This window comes from Mirounga leonina, unplaced genomic scaffold (genome assembly GCF_011800145.1).
Source record: "Mirounga leonina isolate KUSES-001 unplaced genomic scaffold, KU_Mleo_1.0 Mir_151, whole genome shotgun sequence".
NCBI lineage: Eukaryota > Metazoa > Chordata > Mammalia > Carnivora > Phocidae > Mirounga > Mirounga leonina.
The window spans coordinates 15,829,766-15,857,187 of record NW_023270377.1 but is presented as its reverse complement, the minus strand read 5'-3'; the positions used below and the strand labels follow the sequence as shown (position 1 = coordinate 15,857,187).

General features: G+C 42.7%; 1 protein-coding gene across 10 annotated transcripts in view; it reads right to left on the bottom strand.

The window, feature by feature from the left end:
• EPHA4 (EPH receptor A4) overlaps nt 1–27,422 on the bottom strand; it is a 143,734-nt gene that overhangs the window by 73,129 nt on the left and 43,183 nt on the right. For 9 of the 10 annotated variants that reach the window (XM_035007034.1, XM_035007032.1, XM_035007033.1 and 6 more), the window contains exon 4: nt 5,380–5,535. In XM_035007034.1, the coding sequence (XP_034862925.1) occupies nt 5,380–5,535 (156 nt within the window). Of the gene's footprint in view, nt 1–5,379; nt 5,536–13,447; nt 13,689–27,422 lie in introns of those variants that run through there. The other variant, XM_035007040.1, reaches the window with a different exon arrangement.

Here is a 27,422-nt window from a genome sequence, read left to right as displayed (position 1 = left end):
CACATGAGAGGGGGGAGCGTCAGAGGGAGAAGTAGACTTCCTGCTGAGCAGGGAGCCCGATGCGGGACTCGATCCCGGGACTCCAGGATCATGACCTGAGCCGAAGGCAGTCGCTTAACCAACTGAGCCACCCAGGCTCCCATGCCGTCACCTTTCTTGATGGATACACGTGTGTCAGGCAGTAACTTGATGGGGACTTGAGAAGAAAATACAAACAAATAAACAAAGCTCCATGGTGGGTGTTTTTGATTATGTAACTCCGAACCGGGTTGGGTTTTCTTTCTGGGAGACAAAGTATTCCATTTCCATCAAGGGAGAATGTTCGCGACCCTTGCAATATCTTCCTAGAGTCACTGCTGAGCTGAAGCATAGCCATGGAAAAAGGTCTCCCATCTCCTGCCATCCAGCAGGAAGGATCTAAAGCCTAACCACATGAAGACCATCCACAGACCAGCAGCCTCAGCAGCATCCAGGAATGTGTCAGAAATGCAGAACCCCAGGTGACGCCCATGAGATTTCTACACCCCTTCAGACTTACGAAGCACTTTTCTGACTCTCTATTCTAACAGGTGTGGATTATTTTCTTGAAAATATTCATGATGCTTCTATGGAAGCACTGTCTAATCCACAGGCAGCCATTTATGTGAACCTTAGACAGAAACTCCAAGAGAAGTCTTCCTAAAAATCAAGTTTATTTACCATTCAAGACTTTGAAGTTCTCAAGCAGTGTAGATGGTATGAAGAACTTCTTAGGGGTTTCCTTCCAAATTAGCCAATGCCGCTTGTATTCACCTGGTCTAATCGTTCTCCAAGTGAACAAAAACCTGATTTTACAAACCAGTGGAGCAGAGTCTCTCTTTGGCTAGAAGAATGAGTCTCAGAGAGTGTGTTTTATTTCTTCATTAGTGTGCCGTCACAGTGAGTGATCACTAAATGCAGGGCTGCATAAGAATGCTGGGGTTAAAGATAGCATAATGAACAAAGAAGGTGCCTGATTATCATGGCTGTCAGCACAAGGGAATTGGGTTTGTCACCTGGCTTAACCAACTGGTAAGAACTGATTAAAAGCTGGAATCAGTTTGAAAGGATCCCTGATGTTTATGTTCCTTTCCATCCCCACATCTTGTCAAAAGAATCCGATAAAGCTGGGGGTGAGGCATGGGGGAAGGGCTTCACAGTGTTGGGTTATTAGAACAAAAGGTTCTTAGAGAAACTCCCACTGGCTTCTCTATCAAAATGCCTACTAAGCGCTGTCCAACAGAACTTTCGGCGATGGCAGAAATACTCCAGGACTGTCCAGTATGGTCACTTTAGCCACATGTAGCTATCAAGCCCTTGGAACATGGCAAGCTAAGTGAGAAACGAAAACTACTAACGTCAAGTTTAAAATTCAGTTTTAATTTAAAGAGCCACATGTGTCTAGTGGCCACAGTCGTGGACAGTGCAGGAAGGGAGAGATCTAGAATGAGCCGTAAACTAGAATAGATTATTCTGCTGCCTAACTTACTGGTACACCTATTAGCAAAATACGGTCACCTCCTTAATGATCCCTGTCTCAAAGGAGGCCTTAAGAGTCTTCTGTAGGGGCGCCTGGGTGGCTCAGTCGTTAAGCGTCTGCCTTCAGCTCAGGTCATGGTCCCAGGGTCCTGGGATCGAGCCCCGCATCGGGCTCCCTGCTCTGTGGGAAGCCTGCTTCTCCCTCTCCCACTCCCCCTGCTTGTGTTCCCTCTCTTGCTGTCTCTCTCTCTCTCTCTCAAAAAATAAATAAAAATCTTGGGCGCCTGGGCGGCTCAGTTGGTTAAGCGACTGCCTTCAGCTCAGGTCATGATCCTGGAGTCCCGGGATCGAGTCCCACATCGGGCTCCCTGCTCAGCGGGGGGTCTGCTTCTCCCTCTGACCCTCTTCCCTCTCGTGCTCTCTGTCTCTCATTCTCTCTCAAATAAATAAATAAATAAATAAATAAATAAATATCTTAAAAAAAAAAAGAGTCCTCTGTAGTTAATGTCTATTAAATTAAGAAGAAAAAAAAAAAGAACTTAAAAATAAACTCTGTACAGAAGTGGTCTCAACTTTGTCTTTACAGTATAATTTACAGGGGCAACTTTTAAAAATATTGATGCCCAAGTCTTTTCCCCAGAGATTCTGAAGTGCTGTGCAGCCACTGGGTAATTCAATTTCACAGTCAAGGGAGAAGAGGCGTAGAGAGGCAGTCAGACGCATGGCAATGTGCTCTGGAGCTAGTCTGGGGGAGGCAGTGACCAGCTGGAGACACAAGAAAGGGACAAACATTTGTTAGCTTCCTACCATGTGCTGGACCTTTACAAGTATTTTCTTTCTTTTTTTTTTTTTTTAAAGATTTTATTTATTTATTTGAGAGAGAGAATGAGATAGAGAGAGCATGAGAGGGGGGAGGGTCAGAGGGAGAAGCAGACTCCCTGCTGAGCAGGGAGCCCGATGCAGGACTCGATCCCAGGACTCCAGGATCATGACCTGAGCCGAAGGCAGTCGCTTAACCGACTGAGCCACCCAGGCGCCCCAGACCTTTACAAGTATTTTCTTACTAAACTCTTAAAACAACCCTGCAGGTAGACGCTGAGAATCCCATTTGACAGATGAGTAAGCTGCAGTTTGGAGCGGTTTAACAACCTCAGAACTTGGTGGTGTTAACAGTACTGTGCTTCCTCTTGATTCAATAAACATTAGAATAACGCAAAGCACTTGAGTCAGTGCCATGTAGGCGGAGTTCCAAGAGGATGGAGCAGGAGCAAAAAAGATCACAGATCGCTTTGGTATTTTCATGGACCTTTTATCAATGATACAAAGAGCCCCCAGTCTTCCTCTCTTCACATCACTGAAAGCAATCTGTGAAAAATGAAAAAGTTGCTTTAGTTCTTAAACTTTTTAGTGCCCCCAGTTGCTGAAATCCGTATTTTCCTTTTCTCATTTGTATCCTCAAGATAAAGGCAACAATTTATTCCGACACAAACATAAGAATGCCAAGGTCTCAGCTACCGCACTTTGACACACAGGGCAAAGCATTCCAGTAACTCAGGCAGGTGGTGACCTCTGGGGTCTCCCAAAACTCCCACGTAGCAAAGCTGCAGTAGCTAAGTGATTGGCCCATGGTTCTAGAAGGCTGCATGACAGATCAGAATCATGAGACTAAAAATACCTGGGAGCAAGACCCAGTCCATCTTGCCATCAAAGATGAATTTTATGAGGTTCATAACACAGTCAAGCCCCAACCTCTGGAAGGCTCTATCTGTATGAAAAGTAGGTGGTAGACTACATGCTGCAACTTAAAGACAACCATCACACTGTCCGTCCCCAATACTGCCCTTTGGGTTTGCTGCCGTGCCCTAAAATCCCACACCTGGACAACTGTTGGCAGCCGGTGTGGACAGAGAAGGAGAATGTACCATTACCCTAATCACACATCGTGGAACAAAGGATGAGGATACTTGGAAAAGAAAAAGTCTGGGACTTGAGCTTGTCAAACATGGCTATCCAGAGAAAGTACTTAGTCTAGGGAAGCAACAAAAAATGAGAAAATCCGTGCCCAGTATTCTGGGCTGGTCCTAGTATACTCTTTCCCTCTGGAGGAAGTTTGTGTTCGACCTGGGGGAGTGGGCAAGAGAGCCTGCCAACGATCCAAACTAGGTGAACCTTCTGGTCGTGCGGCTCTTTCATCAAGCTGGCATGGAGCCTTGGGTGTGTTCCTTAACATCTCTGAGCTGGCAGTTACCTCGTCTATAAAATGAAGATAATGTCTATTTTATAGATTTGTTATAACATGAGCCTTGTGATAAGGTTTCCTGAAAGTGCCTGATACGTTACCTGAGCATCATTTTAAAATGGTTCTTTCTACTGCTGTCATCGTCATCTCTGGCTAGACAAGAAACTCTGGGGGGACCTGGACGGCTTAGTCAGTTAAGCGTCTGCCTTCGGCTCAGGTCATGATCTCAGGGTCCTGGGTTCAAGCCCCACGTCGGGCTCCCTGCTCAGTGGGGAGCCTGCTTCTTCTCTCCTCCTCACTCGTGCTCTCTCACGCTATCTCTGTCTCTCTCCCAAATAAATAAATAAAATCTTAAAAAAAGAAAAGAAGAGAAAAGAAAAGGAAAAGAAAAGAGAAGAGGAAAGAAAAGAAAAGAAAAAAGAAAAAAGGAATCGAAACTCTGGAGGGTATGCCAACCTCAGCCAATTGGGATGGATCTGAAAGCTCTTCCCATTCCCTTTAGAGGTGATACTTGACTGAATTAAGACAATGGCCTCACAGCTGGCCCAAGTGCCCCCAAACCAGAAAATACTTCTTTTTGGAGGGGGATGTCGGCTCCAGGCCAGCCAAGATGGAATTTGTAATAGGGAACAAATCCGTAATAGTCATAAACACAGTAAACGCTAAAATATATTGAGTAGCATCGCTTTACACATTTATATACTATGTAACCAACATGAGGGCACTAAATACAACAACATGGCGGAGGTACGGTTATTAACTCCATTCTACAGATGAGGAAACGAGGCTGAACTTTAAAAGACTAAATAAGTGAATTAGCTCCTAACTGGGCGGGCTGGAAAACAAAGCTCAAACCTGTGGGAATCCTGTGTGCCCGGCCCTGGGCTCCATCCCTCCATACACTGACTCACCCAATGGGAGCACCATGGGTGGAACGCCTGGTCCCACCACTCCCTGTTCTGGTCAAGGTCACAGCCACTGCAGGGTCTGTGAAGCCCACAGTGCACGTGAAAGAAACGGCAACACCAGGAGCACTGTCCATAGAAAGTGTGAGAATAGATTTCCCTGCTCCCCTGCATACCAAGGTGCCAACCCCATCCATTCATTAGCCCAGCACTTATTGAGTGCCTGTCATTAAACAGGCATTTATTAGGACGTGGGCCTAAATGTTATGAACACAAAACTATGAGGAAAGAAGGAAGAAGGGTAATGACAACGCAAGCCATGATGTCAGTGCCCAGAACTGAAACCATAGCCCACATGTGATCCCAGCCTTGGAACCCTGCCCTGTACCTGTTTCCCCCCACAGCTGTCAGGCTTCCCCAAGACTCCTAGAGGAAACGCTAAAGCCATTTCGAAATTCCAATCTCAGCTCTAATTACACTGTCAGACAAACGCTGAATGCTCTATCTCTGCTCCACAGAAGTAGTCTGTGGGCAGCTGTGTGCTTCGAAGACAACCAGAACGGCGAGGAACAGCCTTGCTTCTCATAAGCATCTCCCCTGCTTTGAATAAGAAAAGATTCATATTTGATCTAATTTGCCCCTTGCACGGTTATCCTGGGAGAAGGCCTGGCAGTGCCCTACTAGGTGGTAACGAAAGCTGTTGGCATCGAAGAAATAGGACAGAAGCACACAACTTACGGGTGCAGGGCATAGAGGCTGCATCATTGTCGGCTCTGAAAAAGCCTCGGTCACAGGTGCACGACGTGGCTCCTTCCCAGACTGAGTAGCTATGGGGTGGGCACTTGCCGCAGGTAGCATCCGTGGAGAGAGCCTTGTAATATCCAATTCTGCAGGCTATGGGAAAGAAGGAAAAACAAACAAACAATAAAACCACTGCTAACAGAAGAAAGCAAAATGTCATCTCCTTGATTCAGAAGAAAGGAGACATTTCTCTTAACCGCCAGTGATCACCTGGCTTCAGAGGCAGGTAAAGCAACCAAAAACATTAATTAATTACAGTCACTCTTTAAATCGTTATGTTCCTGATCAGGTGGCAAGGAGCCCTATGGAGGAAACGTTCTTAAAACCAGTGGCGTCAATAAAATTACAGTTAAGTTTACGGAGTGCTTCCCACATGCAGATACGTTGCTTATATGCACAATACTGTCCCATCCCTATAACACCTTTTGCACAGGCACTGTGATTAGCTCTACCTTAGAAACGAGGAAGACCAGCTTTGAACACGACATTCTTGGTACCAGACCATGCATCAGATAAATGTCAGGGACCAGCTTTGAGCCAAACATTCTGCCCCCAAAGCTTATACTCTTGGCTACATGCTGTGGAAGCTGAGAGCCTGATCTTGAACCAACAGTTGGAAGTGTATCCAAGTCCTTACAAAAAATTATTGCTCATTGCTTCCTAATTGCAGGTAAAGGCAACCAAGCATTAAAAAAAAAAAAGGAGTTGGTAAGACATGGTCATAATTTCAGGGGAAATTGATATAAAGTCCCAACCGCAGATTGTGGAATATAATACGTTAAGATTTTTTTAAGATCAGCAGATATTTTATGTTGATTTTCCAATTAATTAAACCCTCCTGTTTTTCCCTCTCCATTTTTTCAACACCCCCCTTCCTCCTCATGCACACACACCCTAAGGGGCTGCTGCAGAGAACATGGGCCATATAGTTCTTTATGCACCTGACATGCTTTCCATGACTTCATCTTTGCAAAAATCACACTGACACCAAGAACTGCTTTTACTAATGTGGAAAATCTCAATAATTCTGTGAAACCTCACAATAAAAAATTATTAATAGGGCCTTACTCGCCCCTTTTTCTCCCCTATGCCCTTCACCACCACCTCCCAAATCCGTCTCAACCTGAAATAAAAATTGACCAACACCATCAGTATTAAACCCACAGTGACAAGGCTGTCCAAAATCAAGTTTTTTCATAAGACCAGCAGTTAAAAAAAAAAGGTGACAGTTACCCACAATCTTTCCAGTACGATTCACTTTCAATTTTCTCCATGTATCTCATCCTTAAGATGTTCCTCAACTATCAAAAATACCGGCTGGCAGAAGGACGCATCAGGCATTTTCCATCAGCCCAACCACCAAAGGAGACCCACCATGCCAGCAACCAAGCAGATTTTACTCAAGTGAGTAGATAAAAAAAAGAGCTTCACGAAACTGCTTGATCCTCTAAGGAGATATGGCCACATTGGCTTGTCTCATGACTCATCCATCAAGTATCTATACGGCTTCCAGGGGAAGTCTGTTCCTCCCTCTTGCACATCCTGTTGGTATTTTCTTAATCACGCTCTTGTAATGGCAAGCGGAAAGGGAGTTGAGCAGAAGCTCCAGAAAGGCAACACAGTGACTTCACTATGATTAACTAAAGTTGTTTATGGAATTTCCTTTAACGAGCCAAAACTTTATGACGTGTGCAGCACCAACAATAAAAAGCACTGGGAGATCAATCTCTCCCTTATTTGCTTTCGTCTTTCACTGGACCGGAGAATCTTAGAAAAACAAGTTGCTCCAATGACTGAGATTTATGTGTCTCAAGTTTATACACATCACATAATTAGGTATGGTTCAATATGCAAGGTGCTCCTTGGTCATGCTCAAGATGGCCCTAGGGTTTCGATTAAAATCAGCAACGCCAGCTTTGGGAGGAAGATGCACCAAGGGTCAAGCTTGTCCTTCCCACATCAAACATGATGGGTGCCTGAACTCAGAAACAGACCCACTGGGACCTGTCTGTCACTCTGTCACTCAGTTACAGACAACAAAGCAAGTGGTAGAAACCTGGTGTTAGGTTTGGTGGTGCAAGGACTGCTGAGAAGGCATAAATTGCTTTATTTTTTCACATCTGGATATTGGATGAAAATTCTCCACATTCCTGATGATCCTTATGCACCTCCCTTCCATCGGGCATCAAAATCTAACATCTCACAATGGAAGTGGAAGACTGACAAGAAAAACTGGCCCCTGATGGATTCATGGCCACATGAAAACAGAGCACATTCAAAAAGTGGTAAGGAAGAGAAAAACAGAGCATTCCTATTTCCTCAACTTCTACACTGATCGGACTACTTCCAGTTAAAAAATCAAATTCATCATTCACAAAAGTCAAATTATAGGATGTCTTGAATTGTTTGAAGTTCAAAAATGAGTTGTATGGGGGCGCCTGGGTGGCTCAGTTGGTTAGGCGACTGCCTTCGGCTCAGGTCATGATCCTGGAGTCCTGGGATCGAGTCCCGCATCGGGCTCCCTGCTCGGCGGGGAGCCTGCTTCTCCCTCTGACCCTCCTCCCTCTCATGCTCTCTGTCTCTCATTCTCTCTGTCTCAAATAAATAAATAAAATCTTTATTAAAAAAAAAATGAGTTGTATGTTTATGTTAATTTAAAGAAAAAACGGAGTTCGCGACTTTATGCTTTTTCTCCGTGCCCCTGAAGCTGGCATGAATGTGTTAGCGAGAATAAGTATATGTGAATTCATCTGGGGAATACGGAGTTTTTATACCTATTTGGAAAACTGAAGGCTGCCCTTCCCTAAACACCCTATTTTTACTCTCTTTTCCTCCAGCTTTTACCAGCGCAAGCAAAGTACACAATTGTCATTGTGCTATTCTCGACAACCTTGCAGCCCCTAACACATTCCTTTGTCTCCAACTACATTAAGACCATGTTATTAATATTTCAGGATTCTTAGAAAGGATCTCTCAAAATATAGCAGTGGTTTTTCATGCGCACAGCCATTTTGCTGCCTACATTCAAAATGACCTACTAAATTGATGGTTGACTACATTTCTTTGCTCTCGTGGTTCACAGCCTTCCAGCCTTTGGTGCGTGAATGTGTAAGTACATCCCATATTTGTGTATTCGCCACTTATCTGCATCTTAAGCTTTTCACTACATCTTTCATTCTAAACAAAATCCCCGTGAAAGGTGTGTTTGGTAAGAGCAAGCACTGACACACGTGATTTTCCATCATTCTCCCATAGGTGAGAACTATTACACTGTATTTTGGAATGGTAATGGCTTGGTAAGCAAGTCAGTAGTGAGACAAATTGTACACCCAAGAGTGAGTGCAACTCCTTCTGCCCCCTTGCTGGAGGACAGTATGAAGGAGCGCCTTATTTGGCCTTTCAAACATGTCATTGTGGGAAGATTAGTTCACATGTGCAGTGCAAACTTTGAATTCATTTCCTTTAGCTTTGCCTTAATTAGTTCTTTCTGCTGACTTTAAAAAAAAAGGAGAAGATAAATGAGGACAAGAAGAAGAAGAAAAACTCTTTTCTATTCTTTCATTGGCTCACCCAGTCTCATAACGAGTTGCATTTTAGGATAGTCTTCTATAGAAGTTTCCCTGTGGAATCCTTAAACATAATAATTTCTGGTTAAACACAAAACCAAAAACGTTCTGAAGGTAATGTAGTATCTTCAGGATTTCTTGGTGCATAGATGATTTACATGAGGTGCAATGCCCAATTTAAGCAGCTAGTTAAGCCTACTCCTTAAAAGGATTGTGTATCAATGTTATGGCCATTTTCCTTCTTTTTTACAGAAATCAAAAAAGACTGTCTTTATAGTTCATTTCTAAGCAATTTTGATTTGTAAAAATAGTTAATAACGGCAACAGTAATGACATATCAAGCATTTCTTGAGCATTTATGGTGTTTATATGCATTATTTTTTTACTCTCCACAACAACCCTGGGAGCCTGAGGCTTTATCTCTGTTCCCATTTTGCAAGTGAAGAAACTGAGGGTTTTACGTAACTTGCCGGAGGGCACACAATTAAGTGGTAGCGTCAGCACCTAACCCCAGCTCCTGTTTAGAATTTCTAAAGTTTTTATGCAGTTACATGGGATTAACACTGACCTTCAGCAAAAATGTGACACTGATATAACTGAGTACAGAAGAACTGAGGATGGTCCCAACTTTCATTCGTCCCCACTGTCCATCCCGTGGTTGTCTTCACCAGCCACGCTTTTGCAATCTGCGAACCAGTTTCCAATTCAAGGCTCCCAGGGCTGCGTTGGCTGGTAAGATGGCCAATTTATGCCATAGGCAGCTACTGACCACTTAAAATGTGGCTGGTCCAAACTGAGACAGGCTTTAAGTACAAAATACACGCCGGATTTCAAAGAGCACTGCAGGAGGAAAGTGTCTTACTGATAATTTTTATACTGATTATATATTGAAGCAGTAACATAGCGGGTATATCAAGTTAAAAAAATGTATCATTAAATTTAATTTCACCTTTTAGATCTCACCTTTTTTTTTTTTTTTTAATGTGACTACCAAACTTAAAATTATCTGAGTGGCTTGCCTCATATTTCTTGCTGGCAGAGCTACTCTCCAGTCGGCCACGTTAAGTCCGGTGTGGATGCACGCACGTGCACGGGGACTCTTGCAAATGCTTGGGGCCAAAAGTGTTGGGGCTCTTATCACAATCACCTGAGTCCCTTAATAAAGATTAGCCTGAGCCCATCTCAGAGAATCTGATTTGTTTCAATATTTAAGTGCTGCTCTCAGCCATCTAGCTAATTTGAAAAACCTAATTTGGGCTAAAGTACTAGCAAAAAGACACAAATGGGTTAAAAATTACCTTCCTAGGTGACAGATTTGCATTTTAATACAGAGTCCCCAGAAGGTCAAAGCTGAAATTCCAGCAGTGGCTTCTCTAGAGGAAAGTTGAACCTTTCAGGCAAACTAGTCTCCAGGGTACTTTTGGCTCTGGGGAGCCTCAGGGTCCCTCCAAGCTCTTCATGTAGGTTTGGTATGAGGCACACACTTCCAGACAGGCTCTGTGGGAACTCGCCTCGTGTGTCCTGGCTCTACAGTAGATTCAGTAGCTTTAGGAATCTGCTTTAGAAATATCAGAGTCACTTTTAAAGGGCATTATCGAATCAGTTCTCTGATTAATTGTTCACTTGCTAGACTATTTTATGAATAATTTAAGAAAAATTGATGGGAAAAGAAAATAATCTGTCAAATAGGTTTCCGCTTTGAAGTTTTTATAACAACACGCAAGCCCCAGCCATCTTTGGGGAAGCTGTGAACATGAACAGATTTCCCACAGTATAGATGGGAAAACGGGGGCAAAGAAAATGAAGGATTTGCCCCAGGCAGGGTTGGTTTTCTAACCCAGGCAGTGTGGACTGAATAACTATGCTTATGGATGAAGATGGGCAGGGAAATTGTTCAGAGGGAAACGGGGATCTACTTTTGGGTCCTTCTGATTATATTCTACTCCCAAATAGCAAAACATGGCCAAGCACTGGCAAATCCACAACGTCCAATTCATCTGCATTCCACAACTGGTTTTACTGATATTCACTGAGATTATCTGAACATTGAGTCTTTGAAGGAAACTTAAAAATCATCTAGTCCAGGGACTGGCACACATTTCCGTAAAGAGCCAGATAGCTGAAGAATTTAGGCTTAAGAGTCATACCAAGAATATTAAGAAGGTACTTATAAGATAAAATTCTAACAAATTTTCTTTAATTTTTTTATTGATGGAATTCAAAATATAGTAGTAATAATGAAGTCATTTAAAAAAAAAATACAGCTTTACTTTCTAGAGAGATAACATTTCACTTAGTTAGGTTTCAAAGAAAATGTTCCATATTATCAAACTGATTGCAAATGCTGTCTGTAAAAAACATTCTTAGCTCTCAGACCATACAAAAACAGGTGGCAGGCCTGAGGGCCATACTTTGCTGACACTTGATCTAGTCCAACATTCTCCTTTTCGAGATGAATGACTTGCCTGTAGTTCCTTCTAGAGCATTCCAGGACTAAGTCTGGAATCCAAGGTTCTGTAGTCTCCGTTACCCTGCAAGGCCTCACTTAGTTTTGAACAGCAAAGCTGAACAAAAAACACTTTCTTACCACTGCTGCAAAAGAGTAAACTTTCCATCCGTCACCTTCCTGGAAAACTGATTTGACTCAGTACTATTATTAAGTAAATCCACTTTGAAGTTGATTTTCTTGGTTAAACGATGTAGCCTGATTTGGGGGATATTCCTCCTCCATTTGGGGGGCAATGTCTCTTTGACTGTTTGAATTTTTGCAATTAGACATTATGACTGATTTTAACTTTACATTGTTTAAGGTTTTATTTCCTGGGAATCCTGACCTTGAATTGTTTTCCTCTATACAGTAAAAGAATGACATTGATTTTTTTTTTTTTTTTAAAGATTTTATTTATTTGCAAGAGAGAGAATGAGAGACAGAGAACATGAGAGGGAGGAGGGTCAGAGGGAGAAGCAGACTCCCTGCTGAGCAGGGAGCCCGATGTGGGACTCGATCCCGGGACTCCAGGATCATGACCTGAGCCGAAGGCAGTCGCTAAACCAACTGAGCCACCCAGGCGCCCAAGAATGACATTGATTTTTGCTTTCTGAGCCACTAAAATCATCAAACACCTAAAAGAGCAGTTGAGATGCTTTGCATTTACGAGGCCTATGAACAAATGTTGTGTTAGCCTTCTGCCAGTGAAGGTGGGTTTACTCCCCACCCAACTCAAGGATATGCATGGGCCAGAGGAGTCTTCAAGCACTTTGAAAGGTATTACTGGTATCTTAGGTCATTCTTACTGGGGCCTAAGCTCTAGTTTGGGACACCAGTTGATTTAAAAGGAGGCATCAAAGTGAGGATGACCTGAGCCCAAATTCGGCTAGGATGCTGAGCTTCCATTCCCAGTAGCCATCACTCTCAGACTTGAACATACATCAGAATGATTGGGAGGACTTGTATAAAGACCAACTGCTGGACTCGGCAATCCAAGTTTTGGTTTGTCTGATGGGGCCTGACAACTTGCATTTGGATTGCCAGGTTTGATGACATCGCTGCTGGCCCTGGCATCGCACTCTGAGAACGACTGCCCATCCGTAAACAGACCCATCTCTAAGTAAAAATGTTAAAGTACACTTCATCTCAAATTAGGTGAAAGTATCTCCTCCTTTTCCAGTACCCACATGCTACAGGGAATGAAAACAGGGCCTAATTATTAGCAGGGGGGTTGTACTTGGCTTTGGAGACGGGAGAGAATATGCCAGAAATTTGAAATATTTTGAAATTTAAGGAATGAATGACTTCCTTATGAAATTGAAATTATTCTTCAAACCAGTATAATTGTACCTTGTAAAAATGCCAACATTATAGAACAGAGCCTGCTGTGGAATGTCTTTATAAAAATGGATTAATCTGGGGTGCCTGGCAAGCTCAGTCGGTAGAGTGTGTGACTCTTGACCTTGGGGTTGTGGGTTCCAGCCCCACATTGGGGGTGGAGATTACTTAAAAATAAAAAAAACAGGGGCACCTGAATGGCTCAGTGGGTTAAGCCGTCTGCCTTCTGTTCAGGTCCTGATATCAGGGTCCTGGGATTGAGCCCCGTGTTTGCTTCTCACTCTGCCCTTCCCCCTGCTCATGCTCTCTCTCTCTCTCAAATAAATAAATAAAATCTTTAAAAAGAAAGAATATTTCAAAAAATGGATTAATCCAAAATCCAAAGGAAACTTGCTGAACTATCACTATCTCAAATAAGTAGTTTTCCTCTGATACCAGTACTATGAACTGATCACCGTTTCTTTTGATACTATGCTTCAGAACTATTAAATGGAACGTTTAATTCTTGTTTATTAGAATTAAGGACATTCTTCTGTTATCTGGAGAGTAAGTTCAGGATGGAAAAAACAGGTGTTTGGGGTTTTTTGTTTGTTTGTTTGTTTTTAATTATTAAATAGTGGAACAATTATTTAGAGATCTTTTATGCACTCTGGAGAAATTATTTTCTGAGAGACAGCTGTGTTCTGATTCTGAAAGACCAGAAAATCACGTTTATCCCATTCATGCCGCTTCCTCTACCAAACTGAGTAATACGTGAGAGATGCACAAAATTGTTGTGAAGGATCTGCCCTGATGCTGGTGACTTTCGTTCTTCAGTCTCCTCAGAATATTATTTTGAAGTGGCTTCTGGGGAGCTGGTGAAAACAGAAATGAAAATATTTCACTGGGGTCACCTTAATCAAGTTTATAAAGGAATAGACTGGACATCTGTTTAGAAAGGATAAGACATTTGCGATAGAGATGTTGCATACTCATCAACAACAAGATCATAAGTGAAAGTAAAGAATGACGAGGGCAAAAAGTAAATCGCTGATTATTTTTTTTTATGTCACATTTCTCCTCACTGTCTGATTTCTTTTTAGAGTATGTAGTAATTTATAGCAGGGGCAGCAGGGGACATTGTGGGAGAGGCCCACACTTTGGTCCAGAGACGTATAGACCTGGATTTGGTTCTTGGTCCTGCCATTTCTTGGCTACGTGAACTAGATCAAACTTTACCTACTCTGACGTCGACGTTCTCTTATGCGGGGCTGGTGCAATGAGGAAATGAGACACCAGAGAGGAGTGAAGGTGGGTGCCTGGCCTGTATCAGCTCCTCCCTAAAAGGGTCACGTGATATCACTACAGCATCATGTAGCTGGCCTGCACCAGGTGAGAGTGTGGATAGCCCATGTATCTTACACAGTACTGGATCTCATTTCTAAAACACTGCAAGACAACTTATCCATATTATTTCATTCCCCCTGCTAACATGATGTAGCAAACTTTCTCGTTCTCGTTCATAGCATCTGCAGCCCATTTAGTGACGACAGGTTAAGATAGGTTATCGGGTAAAAATAGATTTTTATTAAAAATACGGAGACACATTTTTAGAATGAAATAAACTATTGGGTTGGGTTTTTGAGGTTTCTTCTTTTCACGGATCGTTTATGATCCAGACCATCTCTTCCAGCAGGCCACAGTTCTGTCCTACTCTCTGCATTCTACCTCCTTCTATTGTTTACACTCTTACTTGGGAGCTATCTTTCATAAAAACAGACAAAGGGAGGGGGGGAAATGACCGAAAAATCTATGCTGAAAATTGACTTGCTCTTTCAAGAACAGAACGCAGTATAATCCCATAAATAGGTGGGTAATTCTAAAATGTCAGACATAGACAGTTTTCACATAAGATGCAGTAAATCCTCTGGAAGGAAGTTCACATAAAGCTTGCTCAATTTAAATTAACTCCATAAAAATTATTGAACACAAACAAGAAGAATGCAAGGGGGAAATAACTTATTATTTTCTCTGCTTGCCCAGAAAACAGACAATCTAATTACACGAGGAGCTATTTCTCTTTGGTGAATTTGGAGGGAGTCAACTTCAACAACAGAAGGTCCAAAGTAGACAAAAGTGCAATTAAACATGGAATTAATTAGTAGACTCCGCACATGAACAAGACCTCATTCTCTTGTCAGAAACTCTGTGCGGCCCTCCATATCATGTAAAGGTACTGATGGGAATGAAGATTGCTAGTTGCCATCTTTGTACCTGCAACTTTTGGCTGGTCCACCTGGGGCTCTCCCTCATGGGGGAATTTTTAAGGGCTCCAGCAGAGGCAATCAGGCTTCCAAACACAGATGTAAGTCACTGGAGTGATAGATAAAGTGAAGGTCAGCTTCAGGATTTTTTGAAAAAGACATAATCTATTCTGTTTGTTCTAAAGCCCAGAGGTTGCTACCAGGTTTGATCACGGTGCAGTTAGAAACTTTTACTTAGTTTGATCATGACTATTCTATCTAAGATGGAGTTACTATGAATTTGTAATGCATCATAATAGAGCATTGTTAGACACAAATTATTTCAGCTTGATAAGGGATGACAATTTTAAAATAGAAGGCAGTACAGCGAATTACTTTTTGTGATTATTATTATAATCACAATAATTTATTTTTTACTGTGTAGTTTGCTAAATAAAGATTCCGTATTCTTACTCTAAGCCTTTTTCTTATTATCCCACCTAGGGCACTGAAAATTTTCTATGTTAAAAAAAAAAAAAAGAAATCACAGATTTTAAGATTGCCTTGAAAAACAATATTCAGGGAAACATTCTAATCCCTAGATAAGCTCTATAAATTTTGTATTTTTCCCCTTTATCTCATACCTAAATTTCACATGTCAATGACCCTAACTTTTTTTAGTAAACATTGCGACTAAGGAAATATTAATTTGACTTTCGTTTTCAATGTATGGATCCTATTGAAGATATCAATTCAAGTATACTGAGCAGAACTTAATTGAATGACTTATAATAGTATTTTAAGGTTATGACAAAATTTAAGCTTACTGGCTTTTGTAACACATTAAAGTGTATATTAAGAAAGCAAACAAATGGATGCCAAAAACACAAATGACCACACTATAAAGAAAAGCAATCAAGAAAAACTACTTTAAGATGAGCTAAATGCAGAAAGTGTTTAATCGTATTTTAAAAAACACCTAATCTCTGCCTTGAATTTGAATATAAAATTACTGAAAATAGGAGGGAATACTTTTGAAAGATTTAAATAAGCCTGGCCATATAAACTATCAATCTTCACCACCGATAGTACATCATTCACAGCGACGACATGCGAATCTGAAGCCATTAACACCGAACTTGATTACCCATGACATTTCAGAGAGGGCCAGGCTTTTTGATGAGTTTTCCTATTGTCTACTTCACCCTTTGATATTTGGGGTCCATAAAGACTAGCGGCTCATTTCATATCCACTGATTACAAATACCAGGTCAAGGCACTGAGTAAAGGAAGCAGCTGGTCTTCACTCCCACTCCTTACACTACCCCATGTGCATGCCTGTGTGATGAGCATTATCATGTAAAAAGTTCCCCCATTAGGAGGTATGTGCATTTATTCATTCATTTGGCCACTCAGGTGGCCAAATAAATAAATAAATAAATGTTAGCAAACATTTATTAAGCCTTTACATAATAACAGTGAAAGGAACAACGATAGTGAGTATTTGCTGAGCACATACTAAGCACTAAAAGGCAAGAAATGTGTTCCTGCTTTCAGGAACAGAGCAGTCCATTGCTCACCCTCCCATCTTTGGGAATGTTCTCCGGCAGAGATGCCTGCAGACTATGATGGGATCCTTCCCTGTGCACCTGCTTGTAGAAGGAACGGAGTAGAAAAAATGGTCCCTGCAAGAATAAGTGAGCCCTGCGTGGAATAATCCTGAAGGAAAAAGAGCTTAGCCAGGAAGCTCCCCCCACCCCAGAAATTGAAATGACAGTCACTGCCAACCGACAGCAGATCGCTGTGGTGGGTAATCCAGGCATCCACCAAGCTGATTTAGACAAGGACCCTCTTTCTAGGGAGATCATAGTGCAACCGGAGAGAGAAGTGATTTCCTCATTAACTGCATGTACATCTTATACTTGCTCATTTTCTCCATTCAAAAGTAAAGGTGGTAAAGAAGACTGGGAAAGAATGAAATATGTTCTGAAGGCAGGGCCAGATCAAGAGAAACACGTGTTAAGTAATTATTTGATTAACTCCGGCGGCATCGCTAGTCATTGTCATCCAAACGACTTTATAGCCAGAGTTGTCACAAATCGTGATTTACGCGCCGCAGTAATAACCGCTTGGCGTCCCTTCTTCTTTTTTGTTATGTTGATGGAGACTGAGGATCTCAAAAAAAAAAAAAAAAAAAGGCAGCTTTAAAAGACCGACTTCCCCCCTACCCCCACCCCCACGTTAGTTATTAACAATGCACTAGGATTCTCTGCTGAGGTTTTTGACCATGGGTCCCTTGCTGTTTACTTTTTGAAAACAGAGAATTTTTCTTAAAGAGAATTTTAAGATCCTGGGTACTCCTAATAAAAAGAAAGTGCTTAATGTTTCACGGGTAGGATCAGGTTAAACATCTTTTTGGCATTCATTGTAGTGGACTAATGATTTTTTTAGAACTACCTGCCAGCATTTAATATTCTATGTGTTTGACTATTCAGGCACTGCTTATGTCTGAGGAGAACAAAATAAAAATTCCCAAGGAGCTCCCAGAAGAGTCCTAGTCTAGACCAAGTGAAATTTATGGGGAATCTGGCACCGTCTGTTTTTGGTACAGTCGAGTAGCGACCTCAGAGATCAGAGCAAGAACCAGCCAACCAGACACGAGATAACAGTGATGACTTGGCTATTATACAAAATAGTGTATGACCAACCCACTCTCTCCCACTGCCTCAGGTACACCTGTGCAAATGGGGGAGGATTTGATCATTGATTTAATGCCTTCTGAAGGCATCAGGCCGACAGACCAGTGTCCTAAGAAATCCGTTTCAACCGCTGGCAGGAATGTGCATTGTGATGCAGAGAGCACACAGGCACCTGCCTGGACAAGGACGACCTGGTAAGTTCATTGTCAGGACTTAACCGTGAGCTTCCTAAAGGACCACAAGGACAAAAGAGGGGAGCCAGGGGAGCCGCACATTCACAAACCTGAACTCCACGGCACTAGGACAACATCCTTGCCTTCATTTGATCTCCTGTGGTAAAGCACAAAGGGCCAGTCTCTAGATCCTCCTGATGGCAGGGCAGGTCGGGCTGGTCCCACCCTTAGGGGCTCTAGGATGTTCTCCTGCGGAAAGCGCTCTGACAGCCTCAGCTCTCTCTCTCATCAGTCTGGATCCGTGGGAAAGAGCAAGATGCCAAAAGTGCTTGCAGGTGAATTCTTTATCCCTTTCAAGTGCATCTGACTTACACTGATGACTTACAAGTGTGTTTATCTTTTGTTGGGAAGGATTATCAGTTCAGTCGGTAAATCTTTCCCAGGTATAAATTATAAATCACAAACAGGGACGCCAGGGGAAATACCAAGTCGTAATTTGCTCGTGTGTCTGTGTCTCATCCCCAATATCGAACACGAGCAATCGTGATGAAAATTGATATGAATACAAACAAAAACGAAACCGTGATGCTGACACGTTCCCACAGGGCTGGCTCATGAAGAAAGAAAAAGTACAACTTCTCCCTTTTGTAAAATATAGATGGGATGAAAGTGAGAGAGGACCCATTTGAAGAAAACAGGGGAACAAATAAGGCTTATTATCAATTACAAAAGAACTGAATATCACTAACATAACCTAAATTCATCTGGGACATTTAAAAAAACAAAACAAAACAAAACAAAAAGCAAAGCTTTTCCTTATCCAAAATGAACTTCTAGGCCAAACTTCAAAAATGACTATGAACAGTATAGGAAATTGAAAACTTTTTCTAGGATTCTATTTACAAGACCTGGCTTACCTAGATGTACGAAAATGGTTTAATCTCTTTGCTAATTACTCTTCCTTTCTATACATCACAAAGCAATGAAAAATCATTAGCAAGTCCTTCCTACCAGCCATCAAAAGTAGATCACTTTTGTGTCTGGAAAGCTGAGACCAAGAGAAGACCTGCATTTTATTTATTAGAATACGAAACTTTTCTTCCTAGCCCTGAGGCTGAGTCATTCTGAAAGAAGCTTGGATTTGAAGAGAAAAAAAAAAAAAGGAAAGAAAGATGAAGTCATAAATCCTTCCCCAGGGGAGGGAAAAGGCGTTAAAAAATTTTGGCAGGTGGATGATCATCTGCATGAACAAAATGAAGGTTTTTTTCCTCAAGGCTATGTCAAGGTTACACTTGGTATGTCAAAAACACAACCAAGAATCCATTCCACACCTATGTGGAAGGGCAGGAAGTGAGCTCAGACAGCAGGTCTGCCTCGGTGGGGAGCAACATTTACCAACTTAAGATCTCTGGGCCTCTGTTTCCTCTAAGGACACCAGACTAAATCATGTATAAGATCTCTAAAATTCTACCTCCATCCTCTTCTGTGACCTGACTGACTCAATGATTCTGAAATGGCCAAAGATGTTTTAATAAACACTGAACAATTTGGTTCAAACGACATTCAGCAGATTAGTATGTTTATCTTCCCCCTTCCGGGACTGGTGCGGGCTCATCCATGGAATTCAGGATCTAAGCTTTGCCACTTACCAGCTGTGGAACCATGAGCAAGGGAATGACTTACCAGCTTACATGAACAACTCTTTTCCCTCCAAGAAATTCATCACTTCAAACTCTTTATTGAACTGTCTCTTTACCTGTCTTAGCAGAGATTTCTGAGTGTCCCCTATGTGCTTTTAGCCATTTATTAAAAGCAAAAAAAGAGAACAAAGGAAAGAAATGTCTTTATGGTGTCCAAGTTCACTCGATATCCAGATATTATGGACCACCTACATCTGCCTGGCAAAGGAGGAGGACAGACAAGGTTTGTGCTTTCAAAGAGTATACATTCTAGTGGTAGGGTGTCATTTAACAGGAAAACAAAACTTGTGATGTGGAAGATATTGAGGGGGATGCGGGGAGGGGCTTAGAGCAGGTGCTTAGGAACCGCCTTTCATAGGGGACCAGTGAGTTGGGCCCTGAGCTAAAAACGGGTCAGCAAATGTGAAAATTTACATGGAAAAGCATTCAAGGAAAAAGAGAAAGTTGCAAAGGCCCTGTGGTGAGTGTGTATTAGAGGGATGGAAAGACTAGTACTGTGCCTGGGGAATGCCTCAAGAGGAATGCCACGACCAAGCTCAGAGTCCAGCAGCGTCCCCATTATAAGACCTAAACTCAGTGAACAGTTTAAAGTTTATTCTCAATATGGCAGTGTGATTTGCTAGAAATCTTCAAAAGATCATTTTGGCCACCGGTGGAACACGGATAGTAGTAAGTACCAATAGAAGCAGGGCGACCTGTGGGAGGCTGCTGAGGCCAGGGAGAGGGGGGGTCACCTGGGGGCGGGGAAGCCGGTAGAGCTGGGGTTCACAGTTGGGTTCCAAGTAAGTGACTCAGGTGCTCACATTGCTCTCCCCATGGTCACAAGACGTTCCCTTCAGTGGTCTTAAGAACCAAACAAGTGACATAAGGAAAACATTTTGATTTCCCCCTTGGCTCTGTCCTTCAAAATGAGTCATGTCTAGATCTACTTGAGCAGATGGGGCCATCACTCCTACCACTAATTACAGAACAACTCTCATATCTGCTAACACAACAGCCTTTAGGAGGCTGGTGCCGAGGCCCCGGATTCGGCCGCACCTTGAAGGTAGCCACATGACAGCACCCATTGACCTCAGCCAGCCAAGGGGCCAGATTCCTGAGCGTGATTCAAACTGGGACGGAGAGTGCCGCCGACAAGAATTTGTCAACAACAACAGAAGTAGATGAAGTTATTAGGTTTCCAACTGACATTAGGTAGCTGTTGGTGTGGGTCGTGCGCTCTTGTTTTGCAAGTGAGAGCTTCCCTTTCCCGTTTCCTGACAGAACCAACTTTGACCTATTGGGAGACTACAGAGAGCCTGCTGGTTACGAGGAATACTGAAAAATGAAAGAAGATTTATTCAGACCTGACACCATCCATGCCCATTTTTCTGGATTGCCCCTGCGGTCATAGAGCTCAGTTCTTATCCCTCAGTGTAAAATGGTCCACATCTCCAGCTTTTAAGAAACAAGGAAACTTCCCGGAAACTTCCCTGACACCTGAACTCACCACGAGGAAGTCTCTCTCTTATAGACCCTTACAGAGCCTCTCTCTACCCCCTCCTTCTGCACAATTGTAATTAAGTCATGAACTGCATGTTTGGAGGTTTACTGTCCATTTCTCCCATAGAACACATCTTCCCCCACAGCTCAACAGTAACAGCCAATGAGCCTACCCTGTTTTCTAAAAGCTCTAACACCGAGTACAGGATCTTGTGATAAGATTGGCTCGGTAAATGTTTGTTGAGTGAATAAATGGAAGCCCGAATGATGCCTTTAGCATCTGAACTCTGATGACCATCTCAAGAAGTTTGGACACAGAGGTAACTCTGACCACTCTCAGCTGTGACTTTATGGAGATCATTCTGGGTTCACTTTCCTGTTTCTATGTTTCTTGGCCATCGGGGTTTCAATTTCCCTTCAAACAGCCCCTAAACATTACAGGCTCTGCAGAAGTTGCCAAAAGGGAAACAAGACAATCCTAACACAAGCAGACAAGAAGTTCTGCTGCTAATCCTTAAACGTAGAGGAGTAGGGGAGGCAGGATTTTCACGCTTTCTGTTGGTGAGTCCCTGTCACTCAGAGAAGTAGGAAAGCCATGGTTCAGATCACCCAACAGAAAATGAATCCAGAGAGCAGATTAGTTTTGAAAAGCCAAAATATTTAGATATGAATAATTTGGGGAGGAATGATAGCAGTAAAGGTTGGAGGGGTTGGGGCTCGTGCAGGAAGAAAGAAGTCCTATCACAGGCAGCCCAGAGAGCTTAGGCAGATAGGACAAGAGATAGGTCCCTTTGCTAAGTTAGTCAAACTCTCCCACATACAATTCTCTTGGCAAAGTTTCCTTTGCTAACAAAGCAGGCACATATTTTAAACAAAACATAGTGCAGTATACAGCTAGAGTGCCTATAAATGTAGTTTTAAATACATTTTTTTAAAAGATTTTATTTATTTATTTGAGAGAGGGAGAGAGTACAAGGAGAGGAGGGGCAGAGGCAGAGGGAGAAGCAGACTCCCCACTGAGCAGGGAGCCCGACACAGGACTCGATCCCAGGACCCTGAGATCATGACCTGAACCGAAGGCAGACGCTTAACCGACTGAGCCACCCAGGCGCCCCTTAAATACATTTTTAAAAGCATCAAAGGAGGGGCACCTGGTGCCTCAGTCGGTAAGGTGTTCGACTCTTGATTTCAGCTCAGGTCATGATCTCAGGGTCATGGGATCGAGCCCTGCGTCTGGCTTCATGCTCAGCACGGAGTCTGCTCATCCCTTTCCCTTTGCTCCTCCCCCTGCTTGGGCACACTCTCTCTCTAATAAATAAATAAATGAAATCTTTTTTAAAAAAGCATCAAAGGAGTGGAAAACAACCAAACAAGATCCGTGGTTTGAGAATACTAGAATACTAAGATTCCTTGGGTCCTGTGGCCACAAAGGTACAATCAGGTTTCCTCACTGCACTTTAAGTGAAGGATAGTTTCTAAAAAGTGGTGTTTGGACCTTGAGTCCCAGACAGCAGAGCTGATGCTAATCCCGATGCACTAGCAGGTAGAATACAGCGGGTGATTCAGAGCAAGACTCCCGAAGGAAAGAGAGAAGAGGAGAAGAGGAAGGGACAATTGACTGGGAGAAAACGCATTCCCTTTTCCGCAGCTCTTCAGGCTAAGCCAACAGAACCTCTCTCTTCTGTTCAGCTCTAGACGCATCCTACCCGAGAGATTCTGGTCCCTGATGGTATTAATGCTGCTGTCTCTGCCATTCAAAGCTAATCCTACAACGGTCCCTTAGGAAGGGAGCCTTCCAGTTTTATGGCTAAAAGAACATTAAAAGACCTGTGCATAGTGGGAGCACATTAACCTCTCAAATGTAAGGCAAAGGTAACATTCTAAACCCGCAGTTTAAATAAACAAAAGCAGAATCTAGAGTTCCAGCCATGCCTTTCCTATCTCTTGGCAGATCGTTTTTTTCCCCTGTAATTTCTCAGTTTTTCTGTCTCTCCCCTCACCTCTTTTGTTTCCTCTCCCATGGCCTTCACTGGTCATTAACTGGAGTTAAGGCTAATTTTTATTATTTTTTATTTATTTATTTATTTATTTAAAGATTTTATTTATTTATATGAGAGAGAGAATGAGATAGAGAGCATGAGAGGGGGGAGGGTCAGAGGGAGAAGCAGACTCCCCGCTGAGCAGGGAGCCCGATGCGGGACTCGATCCAGGGACTCCAGGATCATGACCTGAGCCGAAGGCAGTCGCTTAACCAACTGAGCCACCCAGGCGCCCAAGGCTAATTTTTAAATACTCATTTTACGTAACAAATAAAATATAATGCCCATGCTGATGGTGCCAAGCCTGTTTAAAATCTTTCACGTGGGCGCCTGGGTGGCTCAGTTGGTTAAGCTACTGCCTTCGGCTCAGGTCGTGATCCTGGAGTCCTGGGATCGAGTCCCACATCAGGCTCCCTGCTCAGCAGGGAGCCTGCTTCTCCCTCTGACCCTCCCGACCCTCCCCCCTCTCACGTGCTCTCTCTCTCTCAAATAAATAAATAAAAATCTTTAAAACAAAATAAAATAAAATAAAATCTTTCACGTGCCCCACTGTGTATACCATGAAATTCAAATGGAAGAGTACAGAAACCCAAGTTCCCCAATATACAACCCAATTTGTCCTTCACATATCCTACACTCAGTCAAACCAGACTGCATACCATTTGATCTTACTTGGATGGCCCACACATTCCCAATCACTCACAAATAATAAAATCTTAACCTCTCTTCAAAGCCTAAAATCAGGGGTGCCTGGGTGGCTCAATCGGTTAAGTGTCTGACTCTTGATTTCGGTTCAGTTCATCATCTCAGCATCATAGATGGAGCCCTGCTTTGGGCCCCCGCCCTGGGCATGGGGCCTGCTTAAGATTCTCTCTTTCCCTCTCCTTCTGCCCCTCCCGTCCCTCCTCCACCACCCCCCATCCCACTCTCTCTCTCTGAAAAAATAAAAAACAAAAACAAAATCTAAATCAACCATCCCCTCTTCTATCAAGCATTACCACCTTCAGGAATCAGAACTCAAGTTTATTTTTGTGTATACAACATTTGTACCTTTATGCTGATTTTCACATTTATTTATTTCCCTTATTATCCAGCAAGCACCTGGTAAACTCAGAAGACAAGACTTATCTTAGACATAGTCATCTCTCTCTCTCTCTCTCTCTCTCTCTCTCACACACACACACACACACACACAAAGTGTTGGATTTTATGTTGAATATAATAGATGTATCTTTAGGAAGTGGGAATTTGAACCTCACTATTCAAGTGTTTCAAGGTTTTCAATTCCAATTTCTCTCCCCAAACCCTATTTTTGAAAACTCATGTAATCTCTGATTTTTTTTCCCTATGCACTGGTGCCCAAACAAATGAAAGCAAGTCAATCATCCTTGAAATCCATGTTTCATAATGACATCATAACATTCTGATAGTTGCACTTGCAATATGCATTATTTGAAATATTACACAATGACAAAAGGTTACTACTACACATTCAATAACTCCTTAAAATATATTTGCATTTTACTAGCCACAGTGGTATCTGCATGTAGAAATTGTGAGAGTCTGGTTATTCTACCCAGCAAAGTTTGGCTTGGTCCACAGTGTTAACCCAGGGACATCTTGCAATAATTCCCTCCTTATTCTCGTCCACTCAGACTGTGACCTACTACTGTGAATGTCAATCAAGTAGCTATTGCTTGGCCTAATTTCTAACAACCAACTTTACTTCCAAACTTGCCCTTGAATGAGGAAAGGAAGAAAGCTCTATCCAAGACCAAACCAGCAGCAGGACCTCACTTCTGATTAGATGTTTCAGAATATAGAAGAAGTGGGACTGAAACTGGCTTTAAGGCTTCCAGGCCAACTATCTGAGAGAGTAGAGATAATATAACCAAAATAGGGCCTAGAGGAAGAGAAGTCAGATTTGGAAGGGCATGAGGTCAGTTCAGCATTCATTGACTGAGATTTTGTGTTGAGTTGTTCAGGAAGCAATTGGAAATACAGGTGTGGAGGTCAGCACGACCAGGGACGGAGATCTGAAAAACATCTGCGAAGAGCACAGGAGTCACAGGAGTGGAAGAGCTGAAGATGCAGAAGAAGTTCAGGAAGGAACTGGAAATACCATATTTCAAAGGCACATGGAGAAAAAGTAAGGGCATACAAGAGAACATAGAGTAAGAAGGGAACTAGAATTTACTGAGCACTACCAGGGACAAGGACAGACACTTTACACATGCAACCTCACTTAAGCCTCATCATTTGCTCTGGTTGTGGCCATTTTCAGTTACACCCACTGTGTATGCAAAGGACCTGAGAATTCTGGTGCCCACTGCCACAGATCGAAGGCTATATTCATCATGGAGGAACCAGGAGAGTTCATGAAGAAAGTCAGAGATCAGAATTTCCAACAGACAAGAAAGGTGTCAGGGAGGAGGAGGCTTAGGAAAGGAGGATGAGGCCTAGGAAGAGCCTGGCATTGTCAATGTCAAAGGTGTCTTGTAACCTTTGAGAACAGTAGCAGGGAAGTGGTGTGAGTGGAAGCTTAATGGCAGGAATGGTCCAGTTGACAAGTCACAATGAATCAAAAAGTTAGCTAACAGCAGCTATGCAATGACCAATCTAGAAATATATAAAGACAACAGATTGCTATTACAACAAAGCTCATATTACCAGAATTTAAATCCAATAAACACCCATCCCAGAACATGGCTCAAGCAAGTCCCCCACACTTCATTTACTTGTGTTTCATTTCAGGAATTTTACCTTCTGAGAGTTCAATCACATTCTTAATATCTTAACTCAAAAGCCAATACCCCTTGCTATAAGTTAAAGGTGATATTAAAATTAAATACTAAGAATTTTTTTTAAGCTGTCTATGACCATCTGTCTATGACTTGTTTAAGGATCAATGTATATCTTAATAACTTTACTTAAGGCAAGAAGATACACGGGGTGCCTGGGTGGCTCAGTTGGTTAAGCGACTGCCTTCGGCTCAGGTCATGATCCTGGAGTCCCTGGATTGAGTCCCGCATCGGGCTCCCTGCTCGGCGGGGGGTCTGCTTCGTCCTCTGACCCTATCCCCTCTCGTGTTCTCTCTCTCTCATTCTCTCTCTCTCAAATAAATAAATAAAATCTTTAAAAAAAAAAAAAGACAAGAAGATACAACATACAAGAAATTTGTACTTGGGGTGCCTGAATGGCTCATTCGGTTGAGCGGCTGACTCTTGGTTTCGGCTCAGGTCATGATCTCTGGGTCATGAGATCGAGCTCTGGGCCGGCTCCCCGCTCAGCAGGGAGTCTGCCGGGGATTCTCTCTCTCCCTCTCCCTCTCTCTAAATAAATAAGTATAAATATAAATATAAATTAAATTAAATAACAACGTATTTTTATAATTCTTTAAGTTCCCAAAAGTGTGCTATCTCATCTTATTTACCCGGGATAAATGCTAGGGAAAGGGAAAAAAAAAAAAAAAAAAGGACAAATTTCCTAAATCCATAAATATGTAATTTTATAACCTTCTGAAAGAGCTTACTATTTTCAATAGTCACCAAATTACATGCCAGTGGTAGAGATTTCTATTTCATAAAAGAATGCGATAAAAAGTGATGATGATGTAAACTAGCCCAGTCTGTCAAGTAACTGGCATTCACCACAGCCTCAGGGCAAAACAGCTGCAAGCCACCCGTCCCCTGCCCTGTGTACCCCAAGAGGACATTCATTACGCTGCGTGGAACCTGCCATTTAGGCGGATGCAAATGGGGACTAGACTCAATGTGCGATGTATATATTAAGTTAAAAGGTTAATTTTCTGACTCGTGGTCGGGATATGAGAGCTGTGAAGGAAAGCGAGTCATCGTACGTTCCCTGAATTAGCTGTCAGTGAAACAAGATGAGGGAGGGGAGAAAGGGATATGTCTTCTGTTTAGCTCCATTAGTTCCAGCAGCGAGGATGCTCCCAGTAACACCTGTGCTGCCTGTCGGGGTGGAGGCGTGGTGGCCAGGCCCCCGCCTGGGTGTCAGGCTGGGATGGAATGACCCAGCTGCCACACACAGCGGGGTGGGACCCCTAACCCTCAGCTGTGGCCCCCTCTGTGAAATGGGGACATGATGTGAAGAATAATGGGAAATGGGCCACAAAGGACTTGGCCGGGAACTCAAAATATGCTGCCATTCAGTTGCCCTGAGGTCGTCCCCACGAAACGTAAACTTAGAGCCTATATCCTCCACGTAGAAGGGTTTCCTCCCGAAATGGAGATCCCCTGAAAAAAAAATG